Source organism: Ictalurus punctatus, chromosome 6, assembly GCF_001660625.3.
Source record: "Ictalurus punctatus breed USDA103 chromosome 6, Coco_2.0, whole genome shotgun sequence".
Taxonomy (NCBI): domain Eukaryota; kingdom Metazoa; phylum Chordata; class Actinopteri; order Siluriformes; family Ictaluridae; genus Ictalurus; species Ictalurus punctatus.
Window position 1 is genome coordinate 33,848,142 of NC_030421.2, and position 13,476 is coordinate 33,861,617.

A 13,476-nucleotide genomic window follows, 5' to 3' on the forward strand; every position below is an offset into this window, starting at 1 on the left:
AGACTGTATCTGTTGTTAAAAAGGATAAACCAACATGAAGATCAGAGAGATGTCTATGGAAGAAAAGCAAGCCATTTTGAAGCTGAGAAAAGAGTGAAAATCAATCAGAGCCATTTCACAAACATTGGGTATAACCAATACAACAATTTGGAATGTCCTGAAAAAGACAGAAAACATGGAACGGGTCGGCCAAGGAAAAAAACAACAGCTGATGACAGCAATATTGTGAGGGCTCCACAATCACCAACAACCTCCACAGGGCAGGGGTGAAGGTATCACAATCCACTGTTTGAAGAAGACTTCGAGAGCAGAAATATAGAGGCCGTACCATAAGATGCAGACCCCTCATCAGCAGTAAGAATCAGAAATCCAGATTGGAATTCTGTTCATGATCCAAAACATAGAGGCTAAATGGTCTGCAATTATATAGTGCTTTTTAACCTTAGCAGTTTCTCATTCACCCATTCACACACATGCGAGGTGCTAACTTGCCATCAGGAGCAACTTGGGGTTCAGTGTCTTGCCCCTGGATACTTCAGTGTGTGGAGGCATATGGGCCAGGAATAGGACCACCAACCCTGCGATTAGTGGACAACCTGCTCTACTATCTGATCCACAACCGCCCTAAAGAAGCTCATCTGTGAAACATGGTGAAGGTAGTGTCATGGCTTGGGCTTCCATGGCTGCTTCTGGGCCAGGCTCACTAATCTTTATTGATGATGGAACTCATGATGGTAGCAGCAGAATGAATTCAGAAGTTTTCAGGAACATTCTGTCTGCCAGTTTACCAATTTATCAAGAAATGAAAGCTGAAATTCTGGTCTATCATTTGATCTCAAACCCAAATGTCTTCAGTGTATAGCAAACACAATAGAATTGGCCTTGCAGTTCCAAGACTTTGAAGATTCAGAATGGTTTGGAAGAGTGCATGGTGTTTCTGAGAGACTTTGTTAAGGTTTTTGAAGAATTAGGAGATGTTAAGGAGTTTTCTTGGATAAAAGAGTTTGACTGACTTGGAATTAGATTTCTAAGGTTTAAAGAGTTTTAATATGTTTTGGGAATGCTTGAAAAGCTTAGAAGATTTTATTTAGTTAGAAAAAATTAGAGTACCTGCTGTACACTGACGATATATCCTTAATGTCCTGCTTCTTTCTGAGCTCCTCTTCTTCTTCTTGTTTCTGTAAACTTTCTTGCTCCTGCTCTATGTTCCTCCTGAGAGCGTCCTCTTCCTGCTTTTTCTGCAAAAGTTCCAGTTCATGTTCCTCTTTCCTCCGCCTCTCGTCTTCGTCGCTTCTCTTCTGCTCCTCAAGAATTCTCTGTTCTTCCTCCCTTTTTTTCTTTTCCTCTTCCTCCTTCTTCTTCCTCTCCTCTTCCTCTCTTATTCTCCTCTCCTCTTCTTCCCTCATCCTCTTCTCCTCTTCCTCCCTCTCTCTCTCCTCCCAGAGCTGTTGATATAGTCTCCGTGCAAGCTGTCCTCGGCGGTGTTTCTGGAGAGTGATGATGGCTGAGCGCATACGCAGGAACACGTTTCTCCAGAAGTGAGCTCGGTAGTTCTTCTGAATGATGATGGTGCTGATGCGAATCTTCCTGTAGTGCTTCCTGTCGAAAAAAACCCACTCAGGATTATAATCACTGTGTATCGACGTGTACTCCTTAAAAAGATCATTAAATCAGCACTAGATTGGATACTGCTTTAACAGCTCTATCCATGGATTGGATTCTACTTTCAAAACTCCATCCCTGGTCTATAGACAGCTGTACTTTTACCCAGACTTAAACTATCATTTAGAAATATTATTATTGGTTCTAGTAATAACAGCACAAAGATTATAGTATATTGCCAGTGTATTTCTGTATGAATGGTCTTAAACTGGTGCTTGAAAGTTTATGAACCCTTTAGAATTTTCTAGATTTCTGCATAAATATGATCTAAAACATCATCAGATGTCCTAGAAATCCTAAAAGTAGATAAAGAGAACCCGATTAAATAAATAAGATAAAAATAAATATTTATACTTGGTCATTTATTTACTGAGGAAAATGATCCAATATTACATATTTGTCAGTGGAAAGCGTATCTGATGATGTTCTAGGTCATATTAATGCAGAAATAGAAAATTCTAAAGGGTTCACAAACTTTCAAGCACCACTGTAGCTGTAATTATCACGATAATCACTGCAAATTTGGTTTAATTTACCAAAATGTCTTTTTGCAGCGCATAAAATAGCACTTGATCCAGTTATTTAAAATGTTATTTTTCTATATTGTGATCCTACAGTTTCTCGTTCATAACTTAAGATATTAAATGGAGGTCATGAAAAAATTAACTTCTCCAGATAAGTGAGGCACCTGATAAAGATCTGATTAAGATGTCCTCTGTAGAAAAAAACAACTTCACAGACTTTAATAGGACAATATTATTAATTAATGAAGTGTGATATTTGCATATTTAATATTAACCTCTAATGACATTCCATAATGTGTGTATGTGTATATACAACCAAAACATAAATTTCAGCATGACTGAGACACGCCTTTGTTTTAGACAAACTCTGCCCCCAGCTTAACTTCTGAATAGCGTTTAAGTCTGTAGTGATGTCTGAGCTCTGAATACAGATGTGTGTAATTTCAGTATTAAAGACTCACTGCACTCTGAATACAGATCATGAAATTTACAACAAAAAAAAAACATGTCAATTATGACACTATTTTTTCCCCCATATTGTTTAAAACTATGGATCACATATTAAGCACACTGTATACCACTGCGTAGAGTTACAACAATATAAAGTTACAGTCACATATTCATAAAATATCAAATGATTCCTACAGATGGGTGTTCAAGTGGATCCTGGCTCACTCACAAAAGGTCAAATGGAGCTAAAAATTCATCCGAGGATACAGTACAGCATGTCTATACTTCAGAAAAACTCAATTAAAAAAAAACAACAACTCTTTATATGCATGAAGTCAAACTTATCGGGATTTTGCATAAATACTACTGATCTTATACATCTGTTAAAGAGTTCAAAAAGAAAACTGAGACATTAGAAATATAAACACACACACGCACGCACACACGCACACACGCACACACGCACACACGCACACACGCACACACGCACACACGCACACACGCACACACACACACACACACACACACACACACACACACACACACACACACACACACATGTGCACACACTGACCTTGCCACATAGCTCAATATGTGAGCTCGGATCAACATTCCTGCCACTCTCCGCACCTCATCACGCTCTCGCTCCAGCTTCTGCTCCAACACTTCCTTCACAAAGACCTGAAATAGAAAGAGAGGGAGACACATGGAGAAACAGACAGATGAGAGAGAGACAGATAAAGAGAGGCAGACAGGGAGAGAGAGAGAGATAGAGATAGAGAGAGAGAGATTGTGTGAAGAAAGAAGCTAAACTTCCATTGTGCAGTGTGACTTCCTGCTTTACCAGAAAGACTGGCTGTCGGCCAGAGACAAGGCCACGCCCACTCTCTCTCTCTCTCTCTCCCCAATTCAAATGCAGTAGGCATGAAAATGATAAAGGCCTGCTGTTTCATTAACCCTTTCCTGCCTCATATTTCCAAATGAAAAAAGACAGAGCTCACAGGCTGTGTCCCAAATGCCTCCTACTCCCTACACCCTTCTCTCTCTCTCTCTCTACTCCTACTCCCTTCTCTCTACTCCTACTCCTTACTCTGTACTCCTACTCCCTTCTCTCTACTCCTACTCCCTTCTCCTACACCCTTCTCCCTACTCCCTTCTCTCTACTCCTACTCCCTTCTCCTACACCCTTCTCCCTTCTCTCTACTCCTACTCCCTACTCCCACACCCTTCTCCCTACTCCCTTCTCCCTACTACTACTCCCTTCTCTCTACTCCTACTCCCTTCTCCTACACCCTTCTCCCTTCTCTCTACTTCCTCTCTCTCTACTCCTACTCCCTTTTCTATACTCCTACTCCCTTCTCTCTACTCCTACTCCCTACTCCTACACCCTTCTCCCTACTCCTACTCCCTACTCCTACACCCTTCTCCCTACTCCTACTCCCTTCTCTCTACTCCTACTCCCTTCTCTCTACTCCCTTCTCTCTACTCCCTTCTCCCTACTCCTACACCCTTCTCCCTACTCCTTACTCCCTACTCCCTTCTCTCTACTCCTACACCCTTCTCCTACACCCTTCTCCCTACTCCTACTCCCTTCTCTCTACTCCTACTCCCTTCTCTCTACTCCTACTCCCTTCTCTCTACTCCCTTCTCTCTACTCCCTTCTCTCTACTCCCTTCTCTCTACTCCCTTCTCTCTACTCCCTTCTCTCTTCTCTCTACTCCTACTCCCTTCTCCTACACCCTTCTCCCTACTCCCTTCTCTCTACTCCTACTCCCTACTCCTACTCCCTTCTCCCTTCTCTCTACTCCCTTCTCTCTTCTCCCTTCTCTCTACTCCCTTCTCTCTACTCCCCACTCTCTACTCCCCACTCTCTACTCCTACTCCCTACTCCCTTCTCCCTACTCCTTACTCCCTACTCCCTTCTCCCTACACCTTTCTCCCTACTCCTACTCCCTTCTCTCTACTCCCTTCTCTCTACTCCCTACTCTCTACTCCTACTCCCTTCTCTCTACTCCTACTCCCTACTCCTACTCCCTTCTCTCTACTCCCTACTCTCTACTCCTACTCCCTACTCCTACACCCTTCTCCCTACTCCTTACTCCCTACTCCCTTCTCTCTACTCCTACACCCTTCTCCCTACTCCTACTCCCTTCTCTCTACTCCTACTCCCTTCTCTCTACTCCCTTCTCTCTACTCCCTTCTCCCTTCTCTCTACTCCTACTCCCTTCTCCTACACCCTTCTCCCTACTCCCTTCTCTCTACTCCTACTCCCTACTCCTACTCCCTTCTCTCTACTCCCTTCTCTCTACTCCCCACTCTCTACTCCCTACTCTCTACTCCCTACTCTCTACTCCCTACTCTCTACTCCCTACTCCTACTCCCTTCTCCCTACTCCTTACTCCCTACTCCCTTCTCCTACACCCTTCTCCCTACCCCTACTCCCTACTCCTACTCCCTTCTCCCTACTCCTACTCCCTTCTCTCTACTCCCTTCTCTCTACTCCCTTCTCTCTACTCCTACTCCCTTCTCTCTACTCCTACTCCCTACTCCTACACCTTTCTCCCTACTCCTACTCCCTTCTCTCTACTCCCTACTCTCTACTCCTACTCCCTACTCCCTACTCTCTACTCCTACACCTTTTTCTCTACTCCTACTCCCTTCTCTCTACTCCCTTCTCTCTACTCCCTACTCTCTACTCCTACACCTTTTTCTCCACTCCTACTCCCTTCTCGCTACTCCTACTCCCTACGCTCTTCTACCTTCTCTCTACTCCCTACTCCCTTCTCCCTACTCCCTTCTCTCTACTCCCTTCTCTCTACTCCCTTCTCTCTACTCCTACTCCTACACCCTTCTCCCTACTCCTTACTCCCTACTCTCTACTCCCTACTCTCTACTCCTACACCTTTTTCTCTACTCCTACTCCCTTCTCTCTACTCCCTTCTCTCTACTCCCTACTCTCTACTCCTACACCTTTTTCTCCACTCCTACTCCCTTCTCGCTACTCCTACTCCCTACGCTCTTCTACCTTCTCTCTACTCCCTACTCCCTTCTCCCTACTCCCTTCTCTCTACTCCCTTCTCTCTACTCCTACTCCCTTCTCTCTACTCCTACTCCCTACTCTCTGCTCCCTACTCCCTTCTCTCTACTCCCTACTCCCTTCTCTCTACTCCCTACTCCCTTCTCTCTACTCCTACTCCCTTCTCTCTACTCCTACTCCCTTCTCTCTTCTCCTACTCCATACTCTCTGCTCCCTACTCCATACTCTCTGCTCCCTTCTCTCCACTCCTACTCCCTTCTCTCCACTCCCTTCTCTCCACTCCCTTCTCTCCACTCCCTTCTCTCCACTCCTACTCCCTTCTCTCCACTCCTACTCCCTTCTCTCTCTACTCCTACCCCCTTATCTCTACTCATACTCATTATACCCTTCTCTCTCTACTCCTACTCCCACTCCCTTCTCTCTACTCCTATTCCCTACTCTCTTTTATCTACTCCTACTCCCTTCTCTCTACTCCTATACCCTTCTTTCTACTCCTCTTGACCCTGACCTATCTATAATAGCATGAGTTTATGTTTACAGTTGGAACTGTAAGTCACTCTGGATAAAATTATCTATCACTGCACTAGCAAACGACCTGTTCATTATGTATAGGCCGTACACCTTCTTCAAACAACACAGTGCCTTATGGGTAAACTATACACAGTATTTGTGCACTAATATATTGCAGTCCATTGTGGGCGGTCAGGAATATGGTAGATGCTCTACACTGGGCTCTTACACATGACAAAAAATGACTGACAAAATAGTGCACAACATACTGAATATGGAAATTATTGTGGAAATCATTTCCAAAACTCACACACACACACACACACACACACACACACACACACACACACACACACACACACACACACACACACACACTCCTGAATGGCCATTCACTCGTCAGGTGTTAGCATTAGCAGGTATAAGTGTAAAATTAGCAGTATATCTCAGTGTAGCGTTGGCAGTGGAAGAGGCTTTAGCTGTGGACCTTCCCTGAAAAACAGGAATAAACTATCTTCAACTGACCCTGAACCTCCCGAAAAACAATGAGCCTATTTTACAGCCACACAATCAGGCATTTAATGAACTGTGTGTGTGTCTGTGTAAGAGCAGAAATGGAGCTCATTCAGAACTCGTTCCGCTACATGTAGGACTAAAAGCACATAACGTTTAAATAAAAATATTATTTTTCTCCTCTTAACTGTACTGAAAAGGCTCAAGAGAATCAGTGATGTCTGATGATGTTTTCTAACATCCACAAAACACTTTCCAGATTCCTGAAGCTCTGAAACTATCCTTCGTTCATGCAGCTCACTTCATAATCCCTTATTCCACAGTGAGAACCACTGTGCTGTAAAACATCTCACAGAAAGGGCGAGTCACAGTGGGAAAAGAGGACGGGAAACAAATGGTGGAGGCTAATCTGTAAATCATTACAGCTAGAAACAAGAAAGATAATGAAGAATAAAGAGAGAGAGAGCGAGAGAGAGAGAGAGAGAGAGAGAGAGAGAGAGAGAGAGAGAGAGAGAGAGAGAGAGAGAGAGAAGAGCTAATGCAGAAGTCTCTGCTGATGAATTTTCTGTAACCTGTTACTGATCTGTCACTTTAAGATTTCCAACTGCTTCAGGACAGATTACACTCATGCAGTTTGCGAGTTCATGCTGTTAAAGGAAAATAATCAACTCCGGGGTGATATCAGTAACTTAAATTCTTAAAATGTGTGTCTGTGCGTGTGTGTGTGACCTTTGTCTTGCCCAGTTGCCACTCTTTCCTGGACGCATCAAATGTTCTGAGGAGATCATAACATTTCCTCCAGTCTTCTCCATCTGTGATCATTTTAGCTCTCAGAAGCACAGTGTAGCTGTTAAACACACACACACACACACACACACACACACACACACACAAAAGATGTTATATGGGAAATCAGGAATTACAAGAACACAGAGTACGAGACTTTTGGTAGTCAAATAATGAATGCAGTCATTAATCCTGGTGATGGTTCCACTCATCCGGTCATCCAGTCATCCACTCGTCCAGTCCGGTCATCCACTCATCCGGTCATCCACTCATCCGGTCTCTTCTCAAAGTGGTGGGAAATGAAGAGTGTGTGTGTGTGTGTGTGTGTGTGTGTGTGTGTGTGTGTGTGTGTGTGTGTGTGTGTCTCACCGGTGGAGGAAATCACTGAAGGTTCTGCGTACAGGGAACCCAGCTCTGCGGATCTTCACAGTCTCCAACATGCCGGAGTACCGCAGCTGGTTCAGAACCACTTCAGGGTCAAACTCATTAGCATGCTGAAGAACACACACACACACACACACACACACACACACACACACACACACACACACAGCGGGAATGTGTTTATCCGTGTGAGACGACATTAAGCAGGGTGTGTATACTGTACACTATACTATGCTACACTGTACTGTACGATATATGATACTACTCTATACTACACTCCACCATATTATACCCTACAACACAATACTATTAATTCTTCACATTACACCATAAAACAATATATCATATTTATACTATACTAAATGGTATAATGTGGTCTATTATAGTACAGTGTTGTATACTGTACTGTAATATACAACACTATACTACAATATATCTTCACATTACTATATCATAAATTACTATATCATATATTTACCAAGGGTGCCAATATTAGTGGAGTGCACGGTGTATACACTATATTATATAATATATTTACTATATCACACTGTACTGTACTCATTTTCCTGAATACTGTTTTTGGTTCGGTTTTAATGTTCATGCATGATTTTTGAAACATATTTTACGTTTCAGTACTTCTGCATGTGTATTTTAAATATTCTCTGTTTGTGTTTGTATTTTAATGAATTTAGTAGTTTTAGGAGAATTGTGTGTGTGTGATTTTGTGAGTTTTCTGCTCCTCACTGTGGTAGCAGCGGGCGGCTGTGACCTCTGACCTTTGGTTTGTGCTACAAGAATGTTCTATCACACACAAAGCCTCTTCATTCTCGGCACTAATCTGGAACACGTTCTGAAACACTGAGGCTCTGTTGCATGCACACACGCGCACACACGCGCACCCACGCGCACACACACTGCAAAGTGCTATTGTGAACATTTCATATGCAGACGCTGGTGCATGCGTCAGAGTGTAACACACACACATACACACAATGCTGACATTTGGAACTTTGTGTTGTTTAGCAGACTGAAGGGTGTGTAACAGGGTCCTCCTGTGTTTTCTTCCTGCAGCTCTGCGGTTCTGCATTAAAAAGCCCAGATCGCTCGGGCAGCTTCACACTCAGATTTACAGCCTGCTCTTAAGTCTTCCGATTTAACGTCATTAGAACAGAAGAAAGTTACTGGTGTAGTTCCTCTCATTCAACTCAACCTTGTGTGTGAACAAAGTGATTGTTATTAACAGTCTAATAACATTTCACCACTCAGGAGGTTCAGATCTGTTGAGGCTGTTCCTCCCAATCACATGGCTCCAAGTATCTCCATCATTCCCAACATGAGCATCTGCTCTGCTATGGAGTCAGTAGGAGTTCCGTCACAGGCAACTGATCCACCTCCTCCAAGAAGGTTGAATACGTTCTTCACACAAACAAGAGGTTTGGTACCAGAGCCTGTAGAGTTTTCCCTAGTTTCTCCTGAACTTCACTAGTTTACCCCAGAGTCCTTAAGTCATCACAGTCCTCCTGAAGTTCTCTACTTTCTCCTGGTTGTCCTAGTTTCTCTAAGAGGTTGTAGTCCTAGTTCCCGTAGATTTTTTTTTTATATATAGATCCTCAAGTTCAGTAAGGTTGTAAATAAGATCTGTGATCCTCAAACTAACCCTACATAAGGACCCTACATTCACCTGCTCGAGTGGAGAATGAAGACTGTGTGAAGTGTGTAAAAGGAAGTGTGTGAGAAGTGAAAGAGAGATGAAGTGAGGTCCCACCTTCTCCATGTTGGGTTTAATGCAGCGCACAAAAAAAGGATTTGAGGCACTTAAAGTAGCCATGAGTGCATGAAGAGAGTCCTGAAACACACACACACACACACACACACACACACATAAATTATATTATTTATATCAGTCCTGAAGTTGATGAAAATGCTAGTCCAGTGAACAGAAGTGTGTGTGTGTGTGTGTGTGTGTGTGTTTGTTTTAATACACACCCTGAACTGAGAGCTAACGGTTGGTTTGCGCCGGTTTGTTCCCATCTTGAGAGTGTCGTCTCCGTTCCTGCTGCCCACACACTCAAACAGATCATAGATAAAGTCCAACCTGCAACACACACACACACACACACACACACACACACACACACACACACACACATCAGCACTGAGGGTTTTATGGTGTGTTGTGTAAGGAAGTGTGTAGAACTTTACCTGCTGTCCTTCAACATGTTAAGAATGTCATCTCTGAAAGTGTCTCGGTTCTTCTCCAGAACACCTCTCACATCATAGAGAACCTTACACACACACACACACACACACACACACACACACACACACACACACACACACACACAGAGATAAGGGTGCATGACACTTGGTGTTTGTTTAAATTTTAAATACACTCATCTTTGTCTCCCTTATCTCTCTCATTCCTGCTGTGTGTGTGCGTGTGTGAGAGATTACTTCTCCAGCATAGTGTTTGATTCCAAACTGGTGATCTGTCACTCTGGGTTTGACATAGTATGGATTCGTCTGCAAACAGACAACACAGTTCTGAAAACAAGTAGACGTGTTACTCCAGCAGTTACAGTAGTGTGCACATTAGTGTGTTTAGGGTTAGAGAGAGAGAGAGAGAGAGAGAGAGAGAGAGAGAGAGAGAGAGAGAGAGAGAGCGAGCGAGAGCGACATACAGCATGTCGGCTGTGTAGTTTCTCCAGCAGTGTGTAGTCGTTGCCTTTGGGAAATCGACTTTCCTCATTGATCAGAGCCAATAAACCCAGTTTCTAAAAGAGAGAATAGTGTCATTATTAAACACACTCACACTGCACTAACCACACTAACTTACAACCCCACAGTGATGAATATTAAACTAATCAACACCAGCGTCATGGACACTAGAGACATTACCACTTAAATTAAGGATGATAAAGTGCTATAGGATGAAGACTGATTCATACTGCAGTCTATAAAAGGAGAGTTAAATACCTTTTCAATAAGATCCAGGCATTCAGCATTGTCCATCCAGTCTATGGCCTCCCACTGTATTCCCTCTCTGTAGTACACACACACACACACACACACACACACACACACACAATAACACTGATGTGTGACTGGAACTAAACAATATATCACTTTACAAAACACCAAAACAGTACACCCCATACAGTAAATATAGTAAATCACTGGGGAGGAGATGCTGCAGTCCCTGCTGAGGCAGAGCGGATGAGAACACTGCCTCAGAGAGATACAGAGGTTACGACATTCAGCCCTAAACCCTAACCCAGCCCTATCCCTATACCCTAAACACCATCCCTAAACCTAACCCAGCCCTATCCCCTAAACCTAAACCCAGCCCTATCCCTATACCCTAAACCCTATCCCTAACCCTAACTCAGCCCTATCTCTATACCCTAAACCCTATCCCTAAACCAACCCTATCTCTATACCCTAAACCCTATCCCTATACCCTAACCCAACCCTATCTCTATACTCTAAACCCTATCCCTATACCCTAAACCTAAACCCTATCCCTAAACCAACCCTATCTCTATACCCTAAACCCTATCCCTATACCCTAAATCTAAACCCTATCCCTAAACCAACCCTATCTCTATACCCTAAACCCTATCCCTATACCCTAACCCAGCCCTATGCCCTATCCCTAAACGCTAATCCAGCCCTATCCCTATACCCTAAACCCTATCCCTAAACCCTAACCCAGCCCTATACCCTACCCTAAACCCTATCCCTAAACTAAACCCTAACCCAGCCCTATAACTATATCCTAAACCCTATCACTATATCCTAAACCCTATCCCTAACCCAGCCCTAACCCTATACCCTATCCCTAAACCAACCCTAAACCAGCCCTAACCCTATACCCTATCCCTATTCCCTAGGGCTGCACGATTATGGACAAAATGATAATACCGATTATTTTGATCAATATTGAGATCTCTATTATTTATCACGATTATTAATTGATTTTAGTGACAACATATTTTTATTGCGCTTTCACATTTATAAACTTCTCATGCCACAATATAACACACAAGTAGGCATGAGAAAACTTGAGCTGATCAATTATGACAGAATTTAGGAACATAGTGTGAGCCATGACACATTAATTTACCTTCTGATAAACCAGATTAAATATTTTCAGTTAATTTTACAGACTGTATGCAACAAACAACCGTTAACCTGTTTACTTTGTAAACAAATACAATAAACCTCAATGTTCAGTGTTTGATGTCTGCTCCTCTTAAATATATTTAAAGCTACACTATTAGACATTTCCACTGTCATGGTTCTGGTCTGGAGTGAGTTCTCGAACCGCTCTGTGTATATTGTGTATATATCTGAATAATCTCATATAGGATGTGATTGGGGGAGTTAATTTACCTGTCAGACGCAAAGCGCTTTAGTTTAATGGTGCTCATTACTGATGACCCGAACAGGATTTTTACAGCTGATACCGATCCAGATACCAATCTTTTTTTGGTTAAACTTTAATCAGGAATTCTATCATAAACAGTTAAATGTAAGCTCTCTGCTCATGGTCACTGTTAAAATAAGTTAAAATAATAGCAATTAAAAATACTGTTGGTTAATTGATAAATAAACAAGCATAAAATATTTATTTTAAAATATCTTAAAAACAATAGAGAGTCCTAATTAAGAGTAGACTAAAACAAGCATGATCCATATTAGGAAAAAGGCTAATAGCTTTCTAAGGAAATAGTGAACTAAGCTTAATGTCAAATTAATATTAAATGCAACACATTAATTAAACATTATTTCATTTCTCGTTTTATTTATATTTTATGAAGTTATAATAATATCTATTTTTTATATTAAATTATTTATTTATAACTAAGCACATTTTCTGTCTTTACATATTAGTAGTTTTATTTTTGTTTTTGTTACAACATTTTTCTGTAACATTAAATCTTTTGTTGAAAAAGTAAGTTTGGATAAATAAAGTATATTTTTGTACTGACTCAATGTAGAATTCACAAAATAAACATCTATAACAAAATCTGTACCAAAAATAAAATAGTGTGCCTAAGACAGTGCACAGTTCTGTGTATATACGGAAGGTCTGGAGGTTAGAACTTAGAACCAGGTAGCCTACGGGTAACGGTTCGGATACAGGAAGGTTTGGACAACGCCACTTGGAGGTGAGAATGATGGAGGCAAAGTGAGGCAGAAGAATATGAAGACATATGAATGAGAAGATGGTGAGCACTGAAGTAAATCTAATAGGTGTGTCACTCTCACATGACTTCTGAATACCCAAACTTCCTGGTTTGGGAGCTGCAAGGCCCAAGAACAGCAGCAGCTCAACAGGATAGTAAAGACAACGAGAAAAATCATTGGTGTCCCTCTCTCCTCCCTGATGGAGATATATCAACAGCGCTGTATTCTCAGCACCACCTCCATCATAAAGAAACCTCTCCACCCTTCTCATGACATGTTCTCCCTCGTGCCATCCGGGAAGAAGTACAGGAGCATCGGCTGCAGATCCAGTAGGATGACGAACAGCTTCTTCCCACAAGGTGTCAGGATGGTGAACAGATCGTCTACCCCCCAACACACACACAAACCTACAAACAC

General features: G+C 42.3%; 1 protein-coding gene across 3 annotated transcripts in view; it reads right to left on the minus strand.

Annotated features, from left to right (window-relative positions):
• Positions 1 to 13,476, minus strand: part of myo10l3 (myosin X, like 3) — a 46,124-nt gene that overhangs the window by 14,413 nt on the left and 18,235 nt on the right. For all 3 annotated transcript variants that reach the window (XM_053680621.1, XM_053680622.1, XM_053680623.1), the window contains exons 12-21: positions 10,843 to 10,909; positions 10,548 to 10,640; positions 10,321 to 10,389; positions 10,069 to 10,151; positions 9,853 to 9,961; positions 9,632 to 9,712; positions 7,852 to 7,976; positions 7,426 to 7,543; positions 3,211 to 3,317; positions 1,111 to 1,599 (exon numbers count right to left, since the gene is read on the minus strand). In XM_053680621.1, the coding sequence (XP_053536596.1) occupies positions 1,111 to 1,599; positions 3,211 to 3,317; positions 7,426 to 7,543; positions 7,852 to 7,976; positions 9,632 to 9,712; positions 9,853 to 9,961; positions 10,069 to 10,151; positions 10,321 to 10,389; positions 10,548 to 10,640; positions 10,843 to 10,909 (1,341 nt within the window). The remainder of the gene's footprint in view (positions 1 to 1,110; positions 1,600 to 3,210; positions 3,318 to 7,425; positions 7,544 to 7,851; positions 7,977 to 9,631; positions 9,713 to 9,852; positions 9,962 to 10,068; positions 10,152 to 10,320; positions 10,390 to 10,547; positions 10,641 to 10,842; positions 10,910 to 13,476) is intronic.